Source organism: Zosterops lateralis (assembly GCF_965231275.1).
Source record: "Zosterops lateralis genome assembly, chromosome: Z".
NCBI lineage: Eukaryota > Metazoa > Chordata > Aves > Passeriformes > Zosteropidae > Zosterops > Zosterops lateralis.
In genome coordinates this window covers 65,014,441-65,037,363 of record NC_139800.1, presented here as the reverse complement: position 1 = coordinate 65,037,363, position 22,923 = coordinate 65,014,441, and the positions used below count along the sequence as shown (strand labels likewise).

General features: G+C 48.2%; 1 protein-coding gene across 2 annotated transcripts; it reads right to left on the bottom strand.

Moving 5' to 3' along the window:
* Positions 1-1,804: 1,804 nt before the first annotated feature.
* Positions 1,805-21,731, bottom strand: LOC310922600 (E3 ubiquitin-protein ligase BRE1A). Of its 2 annotated transcripts, none has more exons than XM_083883259.1 (21): positions 21,692-21,731; positions 18,972-19,023; positions 18,288-18,457; positions 17,973-18,140; positions 17,707-17,854; positions 17,356-17,538; positions 16,028-16,146; positions 15,017-15,163; positions 14,749-14,826; positions 14,324-14,443; positions 12,245-12,424; positions 11,916-12,051; positions 11,076-11,197; positions 10,367-10,764; positions 9,667-9,784; positions 8,213-8,362; positions 6,401-6,613; positions 4,395-4,520; positions 3,366-3,506; positions 2,938-3,039; positions 1,805-2,704 (listed from the first exon to the last, which is right to left on the bottom strand). In XM_083883259.1, exons 3-21 carry the CDS (start codon positions 18,414-18,416, stop codon positions 2,528-2,530), a joined length of 2,955 nt encoding a protein of 984 aa, XP_083739385.1. In that variant the 5' UTR covers positions 18,417-18,457; positions 18,972-19,023; positions 21,692-21,731; the 3' UTR covers positions 1,805-2,527. The 2 variants fall into 2 exon arrangements, with proteins under 2 accessions (XP_083739385.1, XP_083739386.1); XM_083883260.1 differs by having other exon boundaries at positions 17,356-17,535.
* Between the last annotated feature and the right edge of the window lie 1,192 nt (positions 21,732-22,923).

Genomic DNA, 22,923 nt, shown 5'->3' with positions numbered 1-22,923 from the left:
TTGTGTTTAGGGAATGAATGATTGCCATGCCAAAGCAACAGCAGTGGGCTGCAGGGCCCCTCACAGCTCCGTGTGTGAGCTGCAGGCGCGCCTGATGTGCAGCAAGAAGAACAAAGTAACTGGATCATCTTTTCAGCACAGCAACTCCAGGATCTGATGGCACGTCCTGACCAGCCAGGGCCAGGTTTGGCCAGAGCCCAGGCCTGGCCTGGGAGGGTCTTCCCCTAAATCACCCTACACAAACAAGCCTCTATTGCTGTCAGTTGGGAAAATCTCCTAAAGTGACACATTTCTTGCAGATAACTGCACAAGGTTATACAGAGCTGGCACAAGTGTCTTTGTTGTCTAGTTTTCACTGAATACTGATGAGGTCAATGGCACAGTGCCCAGAATTCATCTTCTAAGTCAGCTCTGGCTCAGGTCTGCTGCTCAGCCCTCAGCACATCAGACACTGAATTCTGAGAACCTTTTGATAAAGGTTGTCATCCCTTTACTTCTTTTAGCTCAATACTTCTAGTCCTGATAAATTTGAATTCTTTCCATACATTCTGGCAAACAGACCATCTAAAATTTTCACTGTTTCCCAGTATTTAAATTCTATCCACCAAGAGAAACTCAGTCACTTCCAAAACGAGCTTGACAAGAAGGCATTATTCTAAAACAAAGCCAAGACTTCTTTCTGGATAAGGGAGGAGTATCCAAAACTCCTCTGTGAAACTCATGCAGATGAAGTTCATTTCCTGCCATGAGCTGAGGGAAGCCAAGCTGGGCAGTGTGCACACAAACCCAATTCCAGTAGAAAGGTGATACAAGAGTGTCTAGGGAAGGACAGAGGGGCCTTGCAGCTCTGCTGGGGCTGTTCAGATTGCTGTTCATAGCTGTAAAACGAGCTCTTGCTGCTGTAGCAAAACTGTTTGAAGATGCAGACGGTTTGTTCATGAGCCAGGGCCTGGTTGTGATGAACAAGCATTTGTACCCCAAAATCCACCAGCAGCATCAGCCCACCATTCTTTAGCCAACTTCCTGCCAGAACCTGTAATCCCAGGAGCAACTTCCAGAGAAAGGGAAGAGGCTTCTACTCTCTTTTCTTCTAACAGCTCTTACACCATGGCAGAAATTCTCAGCAGCCCAGATTCCCCTTGGAAAGGCAGGATGATGTGCTCCTTCTCACTTTTCAGGTTTCCTCATCTTTTACAAGGCTTTATTCATATATTCTGAATGTTTTCCCCAAGATAATAACAAATAGTGTTAGAGCCTGCGATGAACTCCTTTTACTTTGTATCTGTTATTTCCTGCAGAGAGGGGATACAGGAGGGCAGGAGAGATTCCATGCTCCAGGGAAGGGACAGCCACGAGACAAACCTCTGACAGGTGCACCTTCCAAGCAAATTAAGTTTACAGGGAAAACACTACACTCTAGGAAGGAATGTTGCAAATCAACAACTTCCCATGTTGCTTTTAGGAGCAGACTTCAAATGCAGCCTCCAAGCAGAGGGAGCACTGAGACTCTAAGCCACACCACATCCCTGCAAAATTCCCAGCAGCCATGACAAAATGACTGCAGAAACAATGCAGCACCCTGGCCTTCCTGTTGTGTCAGGAATAAGCTACTGGGGATACAGCCAAAGGGCCAAAAGCTGTTCTAGTTGAGCATATTCTGAAAGCAGAGGAAGGAAGGAATTAAGTGTCTCTACTGTCGAAGTTTCAAGCTTGTGAGAAATGTTTCCAAGAACTGGACAAAGGATGGGAGCACAGATAGACAGTACCAGAAGCAAGAGAACCAGAAAAATAAACCAAACAACAACTTTAATAAGACTTTGTACATAATAAGATCAATCTTTGTGGTAAAGTTGCAGCAAAGGAACCACTAAAAGTCCTTTTCTGAGAAGGACAATGACAACAATGCCTCAGCCTAGGGGAAGGTGAGCACATCAACCAGGGCTCATCAGTGGCATGCTGTTTTCTAAGGGTCTCCAAGGTCTTTCCTTTCTCCCCTTCTGGATAGTAAGATGTTTAATGTTTGGGGCTCAGGAGGATGTTCCTAGTGCACCAGCCCTCAGGGGTTCTTGCCCTGACTCAGGAAGATACACAGGTACCTAAGGAGTTGCTCCACTGAGTCTACTTGAGTTCCTTGGCCTCCATCGGACCTGGTCACTGGGAACCACTTCCCTCCCAGGAGCAGTGCCATCCCTTGATGGGATTTAATTAGCATCCAAAGCAGAGCCCTCAAATGAAGCCCTCACTAATTGCTGCCACAGCTCAGCTTCCATCCCACCACGGCAGCGCTTCAGCTGCACGTTCCCACCTTGGCAGTGGGAAAGCGAGGGACGGGAAATTTCCTCCCAGGCACAAAGAGCAGACAAAATCTGAGGGCAAGACCAAAGGGACAGGGCCAAGGAAGGAAGCAAGATCCAAAGTCCGTTTCTGTAGAGCCCCTGAACGCACCTGGAGAAGACAGTGCAGCTGAGGCAGCAGCAGCTGGCAGAGAGGAGGGGCTGGCTCAGCACAAGCAGAGGCTCTGTGAGGCTCAGCCGATGTAGATCCTGTGGAAGTCGTTGGCCCCAAAGGCCGCGTTGCACTTGGGGCACTTGCGCTGCCGGGTGTCGTAGCGCGTCTTCACACACTCGAAGCAGAAGACGTGGAAGCACTTGGTGAGCACCGCGTCCTTCTTGCGCATGTTGCAGCACGGGCACGTCAGGCGGGCCTGCAAAACACACACACACACACACACACAGAGCTGGGAGAGGCCCCAGCCCGGCTGCTGTGCTCACAGATGGCTCAAGGTGAAGAAGGTGAAGGTCCTTCCCTTCCTCAGAAGGACAATGTGGTTTCCTCACGGCCAGAGTACAGATGAGAGATGGCAGATCTCATCTGTAAAGTGTGCTATACACTTTGTGACTCAAGTAAAAAGGGAGGTTGACAGACACAGATACTCACCTTATAATCCTTGATTTCCTCCATCAGGATCTCATCACAGTTGGGAACCATGTCAGGCTTCTTTGTGGTCTCCAGCTTCCTGCGCAACCTGGAAATATCTTCCTGCACAAAAACAGAAGACCAAGTGAAGGAGCAGCACATTCTCTGTCACAGCTTCTTCAGGGACCACAGAGAACATGCACCTGCCTGGCTAAGTCATGCCACCCATAGTTTCATCCCCTAAAATCCAAGAGACAACATGACCATCTGATGCCACAAGTATTGTCAGTTATCAGTGGACAAAATATGAAAGAGCCAAGACCTGACAAAGAGAGAATCAAAGTGAAACTGGACACCAAGAGCCTTTAGCTGAAACCCTCTGCAGGCTCAATGTACAAGGAGGACACTAAAGCAGACAGATCTTGAAGGATTGTGCATAGGATATATACCTCAGCCCTTTTGAAGTTGAACATCTCTTTTTCTCGAGTTACTCTGTTTTCCACAATCTCCTCCTGAAAATCATGTAACTTCTTCTGAGCCAGCTCTAGCTGGGCCTTCAGATCATCTGCAAGCTGTGCTGCATCCATGGCCTGAAAAAGAAAACCAATATAAAAAGACCAAAAGCCAGAAGAACAGCTCTCATGATTTCTAGTCCTCTGTTATTACCTTATTATTAACAAGTTCTAATCATTCAGCTTCAAGATTCCTTTGGGCAGAGCCAAGCCTTGGCACACTGCAAAGCATGTCACTTAGAAAAACACTAATGATTGTCCAATTCTCTCCTTAAGGTATTTTCAGCCTTCCAGCCTCCACGTTTTCTCAATAAATTGTTCAGAGCCAGTTCTACAGCTGAATTAGATAGAACTGTAGGATACCTATTTCTAACACTCTTCTATCTTTACCACTTCCCTTCTAACTTTATAACCAAATGCCCTTAATACCATGAATTGTTGTATTAAACACAGGTGACTCTGCTGAATTCTCCCCAGCTCCTCTTCACAGGGATATTCCTGCTTCCCTTTCTGCCTCTTTTAATGTAACTTCTGCATTTCTACTAAAACTTAACAATAAAGGCAGCATCAGCCGTAAGACTTAGTCTCATTTTACTGGTAACACATCTACTTTTTTGATCTTAGGCATTTGTTAGAAGTGTTCACATTCCCCAGCTCTATTTTCCTTTTGCTTATCCCACCTCTCCTACAAAAGCTTTGACCACAGTTAACTTCATCTGGCTGCTGTCCCTTTTTTCACCAGAGGTTCCACAGAAACATGTATGATCTGCTCCCCATCAAAGGAAAACATCAGTCTCTAGTACTTACATCAGAATTCTCTCCAAGACTCCTCAGCCTTCTGATACACCCATCCAAAACCAGGGAATACCAGTTCTGTAATACCTGTGAGAGCTCACTGCCCTCTGTGCCTCCCTCAAGGCAGCAGCTCCACCTCAGAGCCCAAGAGGAAAGGAAGGGGCCCCTCACCTTGCGTTTGTTCATCTCCAGGGCCTGTGTTCGCAGACCCAGCTCCTTCTCTCCTGTTCCAATACTGCTCTGCAGCAAGTGCTCCTTCTCCTCCAGCTTACGTACAACCTGCAGCTGGGCATCCACCTTGGACAGGAGACACAAGGGACAGAAGGAATGAAGGCCCGCTCTGTGGGTCTCCAGAGCTGTCACTCAAGCTGCAGGCTAAAACCACCTCTGCTTCCCCATCAGCAGTGAGCACACCTTCAGCTTGCCTTTTTCTCCCTGAACAGCCCTGCCTGGATCCAGAGAGCTGCACCCCATCTCTCTGCTCAACACCTGAAAACTTAGCAGTCAAATATTTGCAACAAAGATGTCTTAATTTTTGGACAGTGGCTTCAAGACTTGCTGCAAGGCACTGAACAGTTCCACAGTGGTTCCAAGGATGACAGGATACAGAGCCATGGAATGGCCTGGATTAGAAGGGACCTTAGGGGATCATCTATCCCAGCCTCCCTGGGATAACTTCCACTAGGACACGTTTCTCAAAGCCCCATCCAAGCCTGGCCTTGAACACTTCCAGGGATGGGGCATCCACAACTTCTCTGGGTAACCTCTAGCAGTGCCTCACCACCCTCTGACTGAAGAATTTCTTCCTAACATCTAATCTAAGCCTCCCCTCTTTCAGTTTAAAACCTCTGCCCCTTGTCCTGTCATTATATGTTCATAGAAAAAGTTCCTCTCTCTCCTTTTTCTAAGTCCCCTTCAGGTACTGGAAGGCTGCAATGAAGTCTCCCCTGAGTCTTGTCTTCTCCATGCTGAACAAGCCCAGCTCTCTCAGCCTGTTCTTGTAGCAGAGGGGCTCATTTCTTCTCATCATCTTTATAGGCTCCTCTGGACTCCCTCCGACAGGTGCCTGTGTCTCTCCTGTGCTGAGGAGCCCAGAGCTGATGCAGCACTGCAACTGGGGTCTCATGAGGGCAGAGCAGAGGCAGAATCCCCTCCCTCAGCCTGCTGCCCACACTGCTTTGGAGGCAGCCCAGGCTGCAGTTGGCTTTCTGGGCTCCCAGTGTGCACTGCTGGGTCATGGCTGGCCTCTGATCTACCAGAAAGTGCAAGTCCTTCTCTGTTCCAGTGCTCCCAGTGCCTTCTTCTCCCAGCCTGTCCCCATGTCTGAGGTAGCTCAGACTGAACCATGGTTTCCTACTCCTCCTGCTTGTTACCAATATATACAGGCACAGGTAGAATATACAAGTAGAAGCTGCATTATAACAGGAAAAGGACTTCCCACTTTTCCTCACCCATCTGCTCTCTGTGCACCTGTAGGACATTTTAATGCTCATACAGCAGCCTCAGTTTCTTACAAAGGCAGCCCCCTTTGAAGCCTGATGCAGTCCTAGGCTGGTGAGAGGAACACTCTGTCCTGGACTGATTTTGGTGAGGATAGTTAATTCTCTTCAGAGCAGCTCACCTGCTGCTCTGTTTCACATTTGGGAGCAAAACACTGTCAGTAACACAGCACTGTTTTAGCTGTTGCTGAGCAGTATTTACACAGCACCAAGACCTTCTGTGTCTCATGCTGCCCACCAGCAGGTAGCCTGAGGCTGCCCAAGGAGCTGGGATGCCACAGAGCCTGGACAGCTGATCCAGCAGGCCCAAGGGGTGTTCCTGTGCTCAGCAAGAACAGCTGGTGCAAGGGAGAAGGGGGAGGATGTTCAGAGCTGCAGCATTTATTAAATAACAACAAGGCATGATGAAGCTCTGCCTTCCTGGAGATGACTTAACTCCTGTCTGCCACAGGAAGTAATCAATTAATTTTTTGTTTTGCTTGTATGGACATCTTTGCTTTAACTGTTAAACTGCCTTCATTTCATCTCACCTGTTTTCTCTGTGCCTTCTGATTCTTTCCCCTTCCCCTCACTGGGGGAATGAGCAAACAGTTGTGTGCAGCTGCCTAAAACAGATAACCAACAACACCTCCACCTTCCCCACCAGCTCTTTTGTCCTCTCTCATTTTTCCATATTACCTGTGTTTTCAGTGTCAAAACTTGGTCTGCCAGCTCTTCCTTTTCCTCTTTCAGCAGCTTATGGATCTGGTTGGACTTGATACGTTCTGACATCAGCTTGAAATTGGCATCATCCTTCTCCCGCAGCTGCTGCATCAGGCGGATGTTCTGCTCTTGCATGTCTTCAAAGGCCTGGCCTGTGACATCCATTTCTGACAGCAGGGCCTCTTCTTCCTGCAAAAGAGCCACAGGCTCTGGCCAAACTGTGCCCTGGACCCCCTACAGTGACCCTGAGCATTTTATTCAGAGACACCAAACCCAGTGAAGATGAAGGAAGATTCTTGTGAATCATGATTTTAAAGAGTCAAGATTTTAGCCAAGGGTTAGAAGCAATTTATATTGCTCAGGATGCAAGTTAGATAAACAAAAGATAGGTTAATGATTATCATATGCTTAAGCTAGAGCTAATTGATGTATTGCTTGCCATTATGAGCTTGTTCTAGTTTTGTTTATAGAAGGAAATGGAATAGATGAACCATTATAAGAAGAGACTGAAACCAATGGAACCATAACCAGCACCTGGACTTCATATCAATCAATCACAAAGCAGGGGATATTGAATCATGCCAGAGAGTCACAGAGGCCTGCCAGCAATGACAAGGTAGAAAGGTCATTGTGATGAACACATTCTTGAATTCATCCTCCAAGACCACCGACCCAATTCAAGAGAAGAACTGTGCACACATGAAGGACTAATAGCCTCATTTTAATACAGAGAGGAGAATGGGAGGTGCTGGGATTATGCATATATACAGTAATATATATGCATATATATATATATAGTATATATATGTAAGACTTCAGGAAATAAATAGAGGGCAAAGAGCCTTGAAGGGGGCTGCCACATCTCTAGGAGGCTACTCCTGTGTAGCCCACCGGTGTCTTAATAAACATACCACTTTTTAACTTTAACTAGTTAGAGAGTCTTTGTCTGTGATCCATGTTGGTTTTAACAATTCACTTGATGTCAGGGAATGCTATCATCCCAACAACCAGAAAAACACTCCCTACAAGTCTGCACCACAGCAGAGATATTCTGAATTTGAAAGTGCAGAGAAAAGATGGGTCACCTATTGTTTGTCTGGAAAAATCAGCTATGACAGTCATTGCCAGAGCTGGGCAGGAGCCAACTCCCCATTCCCAGCAGCTGAACAGAGGTCAGATACACCAGGCCCAAAATCCTACATGGGGACAGCTTGACAGCTTCCAACTAACAGGCTGCCAAGTGCCTTAAACTCACTTTGGCCATCTCAGCATTGACAAGGTAGAGCAGTTCTGTTCTACAATAACAAGTATTCTAAAAAAGTGCATGTTGATTATTGGCTTGCCTCTGCCCTGCTGAGGTGGGCCTGCTCTCTCATTGGATTAAGCCTTTCTTTGGCAGAAGGTATGTACGAGTTCCATACACATATTCAGCAAAAGAACTGAGGAGATAATAACTCTTAAAAAGAAATTGTAATCTCTTCCCCAATGGCTGATAAAGCCAATTCTCCTCTGTGTGCTTCACCAAGGCCACATGTTTAATTGTTTTTTAATGTTTAATTGTTATTAAACATTTCCCACCATGGCCTGCCTGTGATACCCCACAGCTGAGGGTGGAGGGGGTAAAGTTGGTGGTTCCTTTGCTTGTTTTCTTCCCCTTTGGTAAACAAGGATCAAACTCACATCTCTGGCCCATACAGATATAAATTCCTCCTCTCTTCCTGGATGTAACCTGAAGGCAGCTCCTTCACAGGTGCTCCAGCCAAAGAGAATTTATCAGAAGCTTCTCACCTGCTTAGCCATGGCCAGTTTCTTCTGTAAATATTCAATCTGTTCCTCCACTGCTCGGATCTTGCGCAGGGCATCCTCATCAGCCATCTTTTTACTCTCCTTTTTTTCCTTGTCTTCCAACTCTTTCACCCTCTGCCTCAGTTCTTCAAGCTACAAAAACCAACCAGAAATGACACTAAACACAAGGATGTGCCCTGAGCATTGTTAAGAGCCTGTTTTCCCCAAAATTCTCTGAAACACTCAGGACTGTCTTCAAAGCATAGCAAAAAAAACCCCCATGTCATTTTGACATTACAGGCAGATGCACCATTTGAGATGGGCTGTAAGCCCAAGATCTTGACTTCCACACCTTTGAAAATTTCACAGCATCTTTTATCAGAGTAGGAACATCAGTCTCCTGCAATGGTACATGTAGGGATATGTGGATAGAGAGCACCTGCTCCTTTAAGGGCATCTGGTCAAGGACCTTCTTCCACATAAGAAGGTGCTAATGGGGAAAGGAGGAGGTGAAATAAAACATACGGAGACACAAACTTGGCAGACAAATGGTAAGGGAGGCAGTGGTGAGAAGGAAACGGGGTTAGTCACACTAACTGATGAGAGCACATGAGAATGTGAAAATGTTTATTCCATCAAGGTCATCTGAGTGTGGGACAAGGAGAAAACCCAAACTGAAATATACAGAGACACAAACCTGACAAAACAAACACAGAGACAAAGAGAGGAAGCAAACCTCTCCTGTCACAACAGCTGATAGGCTTCCAAGAAACTACAGGAACCACTTCCAGGAAGATCAGCTGGGACTTTCTAACTGATGACACTGTAAAGCAGGAATGACTCCTGAACTGGGAGGGCTGTGGGAATCAAGAGCTGTTCAAATCCAGAAGCAATGTGCAGAGAGAAGGAGATCAAGGATGAACAAATTGGTGTTAGACAGAGAAGGGTATAAAAGAAGCCAGGCCCATGGAAAACATGGGCAGCCAGAGGACATTTGTCTGGCTCAGCCTTGCACATGATCATCATATCCTGTCCTAACCCATCTTCTTGTATCTTTTTATTGCTCATTCTCCTAAGTCTAGTCGTGTAATCTAACTCTTTACCCCATGCACGTGCTGCACAGAGTAAGTGCTGCCTCTAGGTGAGAGCTGCTTGTGAAAAAGGCAAGAGGGGCTTGGAACCACAGGGATACCCAACAGAGGGACATGCTGGTACCTAAGGGATCTGCAAATGGCTCTGTGGTTATGAACCCAGAGATTGTTGTCTGTGTGTGTGTGCCTGCACTAGCAACTTGTCCCTGTTTATCTCCAGACCATTCCAATCCCTAAGTGACAAAGCTGAGAAGACAAATAATCCTTAGCTCTGAGGAGAGCAACAACACAGTTCTGAAGCAGAGTATCTGAAAATAAGTTTCAGTAACATATTAAAAAGAAAAAGGGAAGAGAAATTAGAAATACCTCAGCTTTTGCCTTCTTCTCAGCTGCCATCAGCTGCACCTTGTCTCTCTGCTCTTTGGGGGCAGAGCGGTACATATCCAGCAACAGTTTCATCTCCTTCTGGCTCTCCTGGGCCTTCCTGGAGAAAGGGAGACAGAGCACGGTGAGAACACAGCAGCAAAGCCACACTGTTACACAGCCAGCATGAGAGCCTGCCAAGATTCTCTCCATCTCCCACACGGATACGGAGTTGTGGCTCATCTTATCCCGGTAACATAAAACACCACCTGAGCTACAGGCTGGAACAGGAACATGTTCAGGCACATGGGTTGAAAGGCAAGAAGGGGAGTGCAAATGAAATATGTATCCTAACAATAAGCTACAAACCATCCACCTCTGCTGGGGGAACCATCCAGGAGCAGGAACACTGATGTGTCCACTATTAATAACCTGCTGCTCTGAACTTCTATGCTGTTGTTACAACAGCAACAAATAAACATTACTTGACCCACACCAGGAAGTATCTAGTTTGGTAATTCATGCTTTAGGCTACTGTAGGAAAAACACTTCTACACTGACCACATCACAATCAGATACAGAGTGTCAAGAAACTCTCTTGGCTCCAAACTTCAGCGATGCTGATCCCATAAAAGCAAGAACATGTGAACACCCCAGGCTTGGGCACTGCTCCCACGGGAAAGGGAGAGACAACAACTCTTACTTGAGCTCAGCCTTCAGCTGCTTGATCACTTCAGCCTCCTTCTTTCTGCCATCTTCATGCTTCCCTTTCTCCTTCTCTTTGGACTCTCTCTCCTTCTCCGATTCCTTTTGCTTCTGCCTTTCCCGCTCTCGTTCCTTTTCCTTTTCCTTCTCTCTCTCTCGTTCTCTCTCTCTCTCCTTCTCCTTCTCTCGTTCCCTCTCCCTTTCTCGTCTCTCCCGCTCCCGTTCCTCTTCATCTCGCCTGGCCTTCAGTTCATGAACATCTTCAGCAGCAGCCTTGGCAACAGGCCCTTGGGCAGAAGGATCATCAGGCTCCTGCTTGATCTCTACAGGTTCTTCCTTTGTGTCTTCAGCGCTGGACTGGGACTGCAGGAGAGCACTGCCACTGCGAGAGCGGATCTGGCATGGAACAGCAGGAGAGATGATCAAGAAAACAAACATTTAAGTTCTTAGTCAGGAATCTTCCTTACCCTTTCTCCCTTGTCTTCCCAGATCCACACTTCCATGCCCCCTTTTCATGGAGCACTGCACAGCTACAAAGGAAGAGCATTCATTTGGTCAAAGGAAGCAGCAGAGGGAAGAGCTCCACAGAAAATTTCACTACATCCTGCACAGAGTATCAGAAAGGCTGATATTGCTGGCAAGGGTGGCAGCATTCCCCCTTCTCCTGAGCACTTTCCCCTCTGTTCTGGCATTTCCTGAGGTGTTACCTTGCTCAGGTCAGCCTGGGCCTCTCTCAGTTTGCGCTTGTATCTCAACACCTCTCCCTTCAGCTGGTGGTTGTGATTCTGGAGGCTGCTGATGAGGTGACGCATCTCCCGGTTAATGGGGCCTGCAAAAACAGAAACACCTCTGTAAAAAACACACTTCTGTCAACCTTCTTCAGGACTTTCATGGAGATGGAGAACAAGCTACATGACAATGACAAAGAACAAAATAAAACTGTTACCATTCTGCCACACAAGAGAGCAACACAATACATTTGTAGGAAAAAAGTCATGCCGGTTTATTATGCCTTACAGGTAAGGTGTATTTGTAAGTCCTTGCAAATTTGCAGTCCTGAGCTCCCACTTAACATTATTTTTATACCCATGATGCTAAGGGAAACATGTCATGTTACAAAAGAAATCTGATTTAAATGCTACTTCAGAAGTCATTTATTTCCTCTGATGAAATTTAAGAATTACTGCTTTGCTATCTAGATTGTCCTTACAGACTTGGAAATGAATCCTGCCTTCACAAGTAATTTTTAATAATGCAAAATATCCTGCCATTAACCAAACTGTTAGCAAAATGTATCTATTATGCAGCATCGAGAAGGAAATCAGATAACATGGAACTGGCCTCCCAATAAAACAGGTGATAAAACAGGTGATAAAACAGGTGATAAAACAGGTGAAGAGCTTTGTTTGTTGAGATGAAGAGACCTGCCAGAACAAGTATTTAACAGTAACAAAGAATCAAGCCAGGTGTTCTAGTGCACTGTAGCCCCAATGGGCATTGGTGGGTAGGTGGTGGTTGTTTTTAGGCACAGCAGAGCAACATCGTACCTGCTTGCTCATTGGCAGCAAGTGTCTGCTCAAACTCTATCCTCAACATCTCATATTCTTTGCGGACTTGTGCCAGGGTGTCCTCCAGCTGAATCACCTCCGTGCGCAGCTTCTTGTGAAGGCCGACCTCATCCCTCTGAGGAACAAAAGGGAAACACAATTGGTGCTCTGAACCTGGACTATCTCTCATCTCAGCAATATAAGCCACCACAGCAGCCTGAATCATTGCCAGAAATGTCAATTCCCTGAGCATTCCCAGAGGCACACGCCCCCAGCAGTGATGGCTGCAGGCACAGCAGAGCCCCAGGCTGAGGGAGCAGAGGCGTTACCTCGATCAGCTCCACCTGGCGCTGGTGTGTGGCGCGGGTGCCGTGGAGCAGCGTGCGCGCCTCGTCAAGGTGTGCCTTCAGCTGGAGACTCTCGTTGTACAGGACAGAGAACTGGGACTGCATGCACCGATATTCCGGGGTCTCCTTCACAGCCTCTTCCACTGCTCGGCGCAGATCAACCTGGGTCACACACGGGAAAATGCCACAAAGAGGAATATTATCCCCTTGCCTTTGGCTCCTGCCTCTCAAGACAGGAGAACAGTGAATCAAGCTGCCACAAGCAAAGACAAAAGTAGAACTTCAGCAGCCTTGCTGTCAAGTAGGTCCCAGTGATATGCTTCAGGACCATGTTTAAAACCTCTCTGTGCTCTCTGCATACATAAGGCTGCTTCTCTTGCACAACCACATCATGAAAGTTTTTGACTCTTGGGTCCTGAAATAGTTTCTCTCAAAGATAAGAACTTGGAAAACATAAGAAATTGTAAGCACCTAGATCAATAAAGACAGATGTTGGACTCCAGAACATCCCTTTGGATGACCTGGGACCTGGGAAAGAGAATTTGAGCCCTGGACAGGGGGGTGTGGAACCGGCCCAGGGGGGTTGGAAACCTTGGCACAGAGCCCAGGAAGACACTGAGTTTGATCTTAGCCCATGGGAGAAACTTCCAGCATTAGGAGAGGAATTGCAAATCACCAGGAAGTGAAAATAGTAGTTTAGCATAGTAGAACATACAAAATTCAGTAGTTTTAGGATTCTTAGAATAGAGGTAAATGGGGGACAAGATGGTGGAATTTGGGTGGTACCTCGTGTCCCTCTCCTTCTTCCTCGTCCTCCATCTTCTGGGGTGGTGATGATATAAGGTAGTTAGAGTGGATTGAGTCAAAACAGAAGTGACCCTCTTAGTGTAAGCACTAGACATTGGTGTGAAATAGTAAATAACCTATACGTAATTATCTGTATAAATGTAAGGTGACGTCCCATCGGGGGGCAGTCCCCTCGTGTCCCAGCCGCTGTCCGGACCTCGGCTGTGAGCGGAGAGAAACTTCGTGATATCAAATAATAAACAACCCGAGAAACCAGAAAGCAAGGCCTTGAAGACTCCGCTTCTTTGTACCAACGCGACTCGGGGCTTTTAGAGGGCCAAGGACTTTAAACAACTTGAATCTCGGGTGAGAAAACCAACCCGAGAGATGGGCACATAGAAAAGTATGAGAGATCAGAAAAAACACACATGCAAGTAGACATTATGTTAGTCTTCTACCAGTAAGACACAATGACTGACAGAAAGAGAAATGAAAAAAAGCCCCAAGGGCACAGAACTGAATTCCTAGGGAAAAAAGTTAGCAAACAATTGTGACTTACAGCAGTGAAACACACTGTCACAACCATGCTAAAATATACATGCATTCAGCTTTAAAGTAATTAGGAAAAAAAAAAAAAGTTGTAAGCTAAAGACCATTTCTCTCTAAACAAACCCATGTGGATAAACAGAATTCAGAGGTGCCTCAAGACAGTTCCCAGCATCAGATCTTTGAAATTTAGATTATCAAGACAGGCATTTGGATTATTCTCCCCACCATATACTGATCTACCACAGAGTCACAGCTTCTTGTGTTACCACCTTTAAAAAATGACAAGCTCACAGGCTGTTTCCTATCTATCCATCCCCCACAATGGAAAGACATAAATGTATTGACTCCTTCAAGAGTCTGTGCCCCAAACAAGTTCCCTGATTGTTTCTGTTCTCTGGTTCCACTTGCACAGGGAGTGGGGAAGGTGGAAGGGGGGTCACTACTTGGAAAGAGGTGAAAACACTTTTAACCAGACATGGTTAAAATGGACCCAAAGATCAGAACGGGGCACGGGCAGGAAACTATTACAATTTCCAGCGGTGACCACACGGTGTCCCCAACGCACCGAGCTGCAAGTGGAGCCACAGACCCGACGAATTGTACCTGGAGCAAAGTGTGACACAGCTAAAGAGGAGGCTCAGAACAGACACTGCTAATGAGGTTTTTGGAGACACAGCACTGCAAAGCTGAGGGCAGCCCATCCCCACACAGCTACAGATGTCTCACCTTGAGCTTTTCATTCTGCGTTGTTACTTGTTCAAGATCCTGACGTAGTTTTTCCAATTCATTCAGGCGATTCCCAGCAAGCTCTTTATTCTCTTCCAGCTCTGCATTCATCTCCTCAAACTGTTGGGACAAACTGCTTGTAAATCCTACTGCTAATGTGTCTCCTGAGACTATCTGCTAATGAACTATCTGTTCATGCAGTAACAGCAATTACAGACTAAGCAGTCAGAGATAGAGTCTAATTCTACCAGGTGTTTCTTAAGTAGGAAACCTGGACACAGACAACACAGCTTGCCCAGAGTCACCCAGCTTTGTGGCACAGGATCTAAAATTATCTAAAATAAGTATCCAAACTCTGTTCAAGTTGTGGCCCTTGCTCTCCTTGGCTTTATTCTTCCCCTTGCTCACACCCAAGCTGGCCTTACCTTGCGGGCATTAATGGTGATTGTTCCCCCATAGAGGCTGCTCCCAGCTCCATACACCTTGTAGCCTTTGGAATTTACCTGCAAACAAAGCAAGAGATTTCCTCCAGACCCAGTGAAATACTAACAGGAGTGATGGAGCAGATTCAAGAGCAAAGAAGGTTCACTGCAGGCTCTCAGTTCTCCCAGGACAGGCCCAGAGAGGATGTCACACACCCACCCAACAGCACCCAGCACTCCCAGGGCTCCTGGCCAGCAGGGCAGCCCTTACTCGTTCCAGGACATCGGCCAGGTGCCGGTTGAGCCTCTGCTCCCTCTTGCGGATCTTGTCGATGTCCCACTGAAGGTCATCAATCATGGTCTCCAGGACAGACACCCGGGATTCTGCTGTCTCCACCCTCTCTTGCAGCTTGGAGAACTGCAATCAAAGGACTGCTTCAGCCAACATATTGCAGAGAATCAACTTTTCCTAAGGCGGCCCAGGAGGAGTTTTCTCTTATTCATCCCGTTTTTTTTATCTTTTGCTGTGGTGACAGACTATTTAATGAACTGTCCTGAATTTGACACTGGCCAAATCCCAAGGCAGCAACAAAAACAACACAAAACTGAAAAATGGTAAAAGAGCAGGAAGCCAGTAATATCTGCCAGAACACCGAGGCAGCCACCTTAGCTTATCACAAGGCTTTTTTGATTTTAATCTTTTCAATTCCTATGTCCATCTACTTTACAGAGCACCTAAGTGCTCAGAGGTCTAACACTGAGCAAGAACAGCATTAACACAATTTTTAAACCTGAACTGAACTTGAACTGAAGCCTCTCAGACAAATGCTGCTAATAATGTGAATCCCTTATAAGTGGGATCATCTTGTAACTGATATCATTTCACTGTGAAATGACACAGAGAAACCAAGGAATTCAGATGGACAGGGATGTCACCTCGACTCTTCCAGGTGTCCACACGAGTCACCTCAGCATCACCTGCTGCTTCCCTTTCCTGCAGGTTCCTCTGTTCTCCCCTTTTCTTTAACAGTTCAATCCATTCAAATCACTGACTTGCTTATATCCTTTCCTTTAGTCATGTAAAAAGCAAGTCAATCTGATTTATATACAAAATCTATCTACAGCTCTCCACAACAATAACCATTTTTGTAACATTTCAAACCATGTGCTCCTGTACCTCTCCAAGGAAATAAGTTGCTTTCCAATCTACGGTAACCACAAATTATGCTAAATTTATGGATCCCAAAGCAGATTTCTTTCTCTCTCTCTCTCCTTTTAATACCTCCTGAGACATGACTCTGTGCTTCTCCTGAAGAACATCAGCCAGTTCCTGCAGCCGTCCATTCTCATGTGACAAGTAGGAATTCAGCTCCACCACTGCTTCTTCCATCAGAGAAATATCTGAAAGGTGCACAAAGAAAAGGAAATTCATGGAAATCAATGAACACTGATTCCAATTCCTGAATAGCAAAGAGAGAAACAAGAAAACAGAAAAGGAGATTTCTGGCTCTAACTTCAGTTTACTCTGCCTCTCCCACAGGTGCAGCTTCCTGAGGGCCTGATCTCCATCCACAAAGAGCCTGGACTTGCACTCCCTGAGCCAAAGGCTCTGCAGTTTAACAGTGCTGCACATTCCTGACCTGGGGGCGTCCCCTCACACCCCAGACACTTCAGCTGTGTCTGTACCAGCAACCCAGAGCCTGCCCTTGGGGCCCAGGGACACCTGAGTGCTGCACAAATGCATAAACCCCTGTGACAGGTGGCCTGGGAGGACACACCAGGCCAACAGACTGTGACACCAGGTGACAACCACAGCACCTGGGGGACAGGGAAACCAGAGCAGCTGAGGACAGGCTCTCATGGCACCAGTGTCAAAGCTACTACAGGTTATGACTGCCAGCCAAGGACAGCAACACTCCCCTGCACCAACGCCAGACCTGGTCACAGCACACAGAAGGCACACCAAGCACGATCTTCCACCCAAGTTTTCCTTCAAAACATTAAAATTTTAACCTCAAGCTAATCGAGTTTTTTCAACAGTCACCTGAGTGTAAAGTGAATCTGCTACATTCACTTTTAGAGGCTGGTCATTTGCCTTTCTCTGCAGAACTCTGCTATGTTCAAAGCTGACAGCTACACTAAGCACACCACACCATTAGATGGGCACCATTTTGCTCAGGACTCCGTGGAAACTGAGCACTTGGTTATTCCTACACCTTCTGCTCAACTGCAAAGAGGACTCCACCATCAGTTTGCAATGCTGATCTCACTTCTTTACTTCTAAGTGTGAAGCCTTTTATGTGGTGGCTGAGGACAGCTGGCTGCTAAAATTCAACTCTCCCCTCTGACTTCTCAGGCACATGAACAGCACTGGCAGAAACAAGCTGCTTCTTAGCCCAACATGCTGGGCTGAGCCCTCAGCATTCCAATACAGAAGTAGCTACAGTACACTTCTGGCACCTGGTCCTTTAGTAAAGGTTTTGATAACAAGCGTTTGGAAAGCCAAACAAATTCATTTTGGAAAATAAATGCACATGAGAAGGACAATGCAGGCTCAGGTCTAAGGTGGGGCAGATAAGCACCCTTGAGTACCTGCCACCTTGGCCATACCTCCACTGTTCAGCTTCTGAGACAGCACATCCACCTTCTCCTGCAGCTTGTCATACATTGTCACAATCTGGGCAACAGCCCGGCGGGAGGACTCCACACGCTCCTGCAGCTGAGATTCGATCTCCTCACTGGTGCTGCTGGCCAGAGTGGCCAGGAAGGAGAATGCTGGCTCCACTCCTTCTGCTGGGAACACAGAGAGTGAGAAAAAGTCAATGTGCTCTACAAGGTACCATATCACTGATCTTTACAGTCACAAAAACAAGTCTCTGTCAGCCTTTAGAAATGGACATCACCATTGTCCACAGCTGAAATCCATCTCTCCCACTGCCCCCAGACACCTCGTTCCCTCACCTCGTTCCCTCTCATCTTTGCGCTCCTGATTACTGTCAGAGTCTGGTTCAGGTTCTGGCACCACCAGTGCTTTTCTTTCAGACAAAAGGTCTCCCACACCTTGGTCCAGGTCGAAGCGTTTCAGGATGATGCGGATATTTTCATCAAACTGAAGGACGGCACGGGCAAGGCAGACAAGAGAAAGAACAGACGTGAGCCAAAGGAGTGCAGTGGTCCAGCAGAGACAAGAAAACAGTGAGCATGAAGCAAGAGAAGCTGTCCCCAACCTGGTTCCAGTAGCGGTTGATGATCAGCAGAGAGGCATCGTCGGTGGCCTGCCGACGCTCCAGCTTCTCAATGTGCTCCCGCAGCTCATCCTCGATGGCCTGGCGCTGGTCCAGCATCTCCGCCAGCTTCCGGTTCTTGCTCTGCAGGGTGCGGATGTCCAGCTCCTCCTGGGCACGGCACGTGGGACAGGGGCCAGGTCACAGGAGGGCCCAGACCTCAGCTCATGCCTGAGCTCACACTCGTGACCTGGAGACACTTTGGCCTCCAGATGAAGGAAAACAAAAGGTGCAGTGGGGGGTGCAGCCAAGACCTACCGTTGAAGAAACACCCCCGAGTTTAATGGTCTCCACAGTGGTGCCCGAATCCTCCACCCCTGCCTTCTTCTCCGGAGGTGCAGAAGTGCCAGGCTCTGCAGCCACTCGTTTATTGCCAATTCCAGACATGGTGGCCAAGGGCACAGAGTCCCACCTTCCCCGAGTTCTTCCTGAACATCAAAGAACACCATTAAAAGATGCCAAACGCACATCTGTGCAGTCAATTGGATTTGGGGTTTTAACATGCTGACCCATCATGGTAACAAGATGCCCAAAACAGAGCAGATCATGGAACTCAAAAGATTTGGAAAAACATTTGTTGGGAGGAATGGATTAAAAGGGGAGCACTGGTGAGAAGGACTGTAAATCACTCAGGTGACCTTGCAGAGGGGAACAACCCCTGATAAACCAGGGAGCCTCTGGCATGGACTGAGTTTAAGGCTGCCCACATCTCTAACACTGCACCTCTGCCCAGCTGCTGCTTTGGGGATCCCACAAGTAGCCAGGTCATGGAAACAAATCCCCTCCCTGTGTCCTAACTGGGAGTTTGTGCCAGCCCGTGCTGGCTCACACATTCTGGTCCAGCATTAAGCTGTAAAAGACACCAGCAGGGTCTGCACTGCAACAAGAAAGTTGATGGGGAAATATCCACTGCTCTGTAGTGTTAAAATGGAAGCACTGTACCTTATTACCCTCTTTGCACACAGATCTTCATGCAGGCTCCGTCGCTGCCTTTCTGCATGAACAAAAAACGAACCAGGTTAGACTTGAGCAAACAACTGAGACAGTGTGTCTGTGGCACCAGGTCACTGCACAACAACCAAACTGCTCCAGTGAATCCACACACAAAATCAGCCAAAGCTGAGGGCAGCAACACCCTGGACACAAATGAGCCCTGGACTCAGAGAGCTCACAAATCCTACACAGCTGAAAAGCAGCTCAGAGCCAAGGCTTGTAAAGACTCTTTCCTCTCCATCAGGAGAGATGCAGACACGTTTGAAGAGAGCCCATTCCTACCCCAGTGCAGTCTGAAGAGCTCTGGGCTAACAGAGAGTCACAGAAGAGCTGAGGCTGCAGGGAGGGCTGGAGGCACCTGCCCCTGCCCCTGCATGGAGCAGCTCAGCCACAGCAGGTTGCCCAGGGCCTGTCCAGGCAGCCTGAGCATCTCCAGGCACAGGAACTCAGCCGTGGCTCTGGGCAGCCTCTCCAGGACCTGATCACCCTCAGCATTCAAACAGGTTTTTCTCAGGTCTGAACAGTATTTCCCGTAGTTCCCCAAAATATTACTGGGCAAAACTACAAGTGTATCCTCAAAGGGCTTCCAGCAGAAATGGAGGGGCTGGAGATGGAAAATGGAACCAGTCAGAACCTCAGCAGACACGAGCTGTGTCTTCTGCCACAGTCACTGAGCTGTGCCAGCCCCTCTGGTCAGACCATACCAGTAACACTGATTTGTTCTATTTTAGCCTGTCATGGCATTTCCAGCCAAACCAGGGGGTATGAACTGAACCTGCCAGTTCTTTCTGCTTTAACTGAGCAGTTCTACTGAAAGCCACAACACCGCTGCATTTTGAAGATGAAGCTGGTACACTGCTTTGCCAAAGCCCAGCATTTCACAAGCATCTCAGCTTGGCATTGCCCCTCAGCACACAGAAACAGTAAAAAGATTATTTCTGAGTGAGTTACTGAGACAGCACATACGGGGATCCTGTGAGGTGTCTTGTAACAGAGACATTAAATTGCATCTCTAATTAAAAACCAAAGACAACGGCCACGGAAACATTTTCCTTCACTCAGCAGCAGCACTGACTTTAGCTGGAATTCCAGGAGCATTGGAAGGGAAGAGCTGTCACTAAAAACAGCTCATCTGTCCCATCACTCCAGCAAGCCACTGCTGTCCACTGCCTTGCACACCTCTTGTCCACAGACAAAACACAAACACCCCTTTCCTGCCTGCTGGCACCCCTGCCCTCAGCTCCAGCTCCCTCCCAGCCCCTTCTCACACTCTGCACACCAGAGCCCAGCCCGTTCATGTTTCATGGCCACAGACTCTCTCTCACAGAACCAGGTCATCGTTTAGAATGGGAAACACCCCTGAGATGGAGCTCACCGTGAACCAACAGCTCCCTGTCCCTGCCCAGGCCCTGAGTGCCACCTGCAGCCAGGGACAGGGGCTCCAGCCCCTCCAGAGCCTGACAATCCTTCCTGCTGCTCACACACACAAGGGCAAAGAGCTCTAAGCATCCAGGTACATCTCTCTGAATGTCAGATTATTTCCTTTGGGACACACAACAGCTGCTCTGCTCTGCTAAGGAACAAGGTTTTACTCACTCTGTATTTGCTTAAAAAATATGGATGGATTTCAGTAGACTGAAACTCAAATTGGATTTTCTCTTCTCACCAACATTTCACAACTAACCCCAAACCTTTATTACCTCTGCCACCACCAGATGTTCCTGTGACAGCACAGAAACTGCACCACACACATTAACGTCTATTTATGTACAGACACAGAACAACAGAAATAAAAGCCCTGGGCAGAGTGAAAAGCTGCTATTTGAGTTTACCCTCCCCAGCAGGAACTCCAGTCAAACACTGTTCCATCCACAAGCCTAATGGGGATTTTTCCATGGGTTCAGGTCAGGCCCAGCAGGAATATCTTACACATGGAAGGAGAAAGGGGAAAAGTGCCGAGGCCCTGCTCTACCTGGCCCTGGCACGGCAGGGCTGGGGTGCCGTGTCCGGGTCTGGGCTCCTCGGCACAAGGACAAGGAGCTGCTGCAGAGGGCCCAGTGGCAGCCACAGAAATGATCAGAGGGCTCTGGAGCATCTCTCTTATCAGGAGAGACTGTGACATCTGGGCCTGGGCAGTCTGGAGAAGGACTGAGGGATCTCATTAACACACACAAACACCTCCAAGCTGAGGGCCAGGAGGGCGGTCCAGACTTTTTCCAGCAACAGGATCAGGAACGGTGGCCATAAACTAAAATACAACAAGTTCCACCTCAACATGAGGGAGAACGTCTCTCCACTGAGGACAGCAGAGCACTGGAACAGCTGCCCACGGACGTCGTGGAGCCTCCCCCTCTGGAAACATCCCAAATCCACCTGGATGTGCTCCTCTGTCACCTGTTTCAGGCGACTGCCTTGGCAGGGAGGCTGCACTGGCTGATCCCAACCCGAAGGATCCGGTGATTCAGCTTCCCACACCCTCCAGCCGCTCCCACACCTCCCCCGCTCTCCCACATCCCGCGGGGGTCCCGCCCCTGGCCCGGCCTCTCCCCACAGCGCGGGGCGGACACGCCGCGGGCCCGTCCCTCCGTCCCTCCGTCCCCCCGCGGGTGTGCGGTGCCTCCCGTCCCCCGCACGGCCACCCCCGGCTGTCCCCGGCCCGCCCCACAGACCCGGGGCCGCGGGACCTCGTCATTCGCGCCCCGTCCCGCCGGCGATGGGGGCCCAGAGCCGCCCCTTCCGGCCGCCATTTCGCCCTCACCCGTCATGGAGGCGCCGCTCTGCCCTGGCCCGACATGGCGGCGCTGCCGCGGCCCCGACGCCGCCGCCCGCACCCGCAGCAAAGATGGCGGCGGGGCGGAGCCGCCCCCGCCCACGGGCGGCCCCGGGGAGCGGCCCTTCCCTGCCCGGCCCTGGAGCCGGGCCCGGCTCGGGAAAGGTGGCGGAGCTGCTGAATGTGGGCGGAACGTTCTGTGCCAGCCCCGGGGTGGCAGCGGGGCCGGGATTGTCCCCCTGCACTCGGCACTGGAGGGGCCACACCCCTGCTCCCCTTCAGTTGTGCTTTCCTCAGTGCTGTTTGTAGATTACCTGTGTCAGTTGTTGTGCAGAGACCACACAGCAGATGAGGGAAAACATACAAGAAAAAACATCTGATAAGGAGAGAAAGAGGGGTATTAGTAATGCTTGTATTACTACTTGAGATACTTTGGTGAAGAAAGCAAGAGAGCCAAGCAATCCAATGGTGGTGCAGAGGGAACTGCAGAGAAAGTCCTGCGAGCATTTTATAGTTACCGGGGTCTGCCAGGAGTGTGACGAGTAGGGCCGCTTTTTCCTCAACCTTGCAGGTTCAGCAAGTCCTTCCCTTGCAATTGCTGCAAGGGAGAGTTGAGCACGATACAAAATCACAGTTGGTTAAGAATTTGACTGAACTGAAGCAGAGTGCTTCTTGGAAAGGATACGGACATGCTCTTAGCATAAGTAGAGGGGAGCCTGATATGAAGAAAACCACCAAAAACCTAGAGGTGAACTGAATAAAAAAAAACGTTGTGAAAGGAACAGCCTAGAAAGGAGACAATGTTGAGCTTGTGGTGTTGGTGTGCTCGGCTGTGGCCACAAAAGGACACTTTTATAATTGAAGGGTAAATGTGGGATAGAATATCAGAGACCTGTTTCAAAGAGGCGTAAGTGTTCTTGAGTTCTTCTCTTCAGTAGCAAACACTTACTAGGATCAGTCTCATGGTTTTGCTTGTGAAAAACTCAGAAGCGACCTTAAATCCAGTGTGACTGTCCCGCTGTGGAAAGGCTTTGTATTTCAAACTAAGTTTCAGAAATATGGATCATCTCTGTTTTAATTTGTGTTAAAAACTGTGATACTACTTTGGCACTTTAATTATTTTCTCTGTTG

Excerpts from the sequence above, each read along its gene's own strand:
- LOC310922600 (XM_083883259.1), bottom strand. The coding sequence starts at position 18,416 with ATGTCTGGAATTGGCAATAAACGAGTGGCTGCAGAGCCTGGCACTTCT. Across the intron at positions 11,198-11,915 it reads TGCTGCCAATGAGCAAGCAG|GCCCCATTAACCGGGAGATG; the intron begins GTACGATGTTGC and ends CTGTTTTTGCAG. Across the intron at positions 3,507-4,394 it reads TGGAGATGAACAAACGCAAG|GCCATGGATGCAGCACAGCT; the intron begins GTGAGGGGCCCC and ends TTTCTTTTTCAG.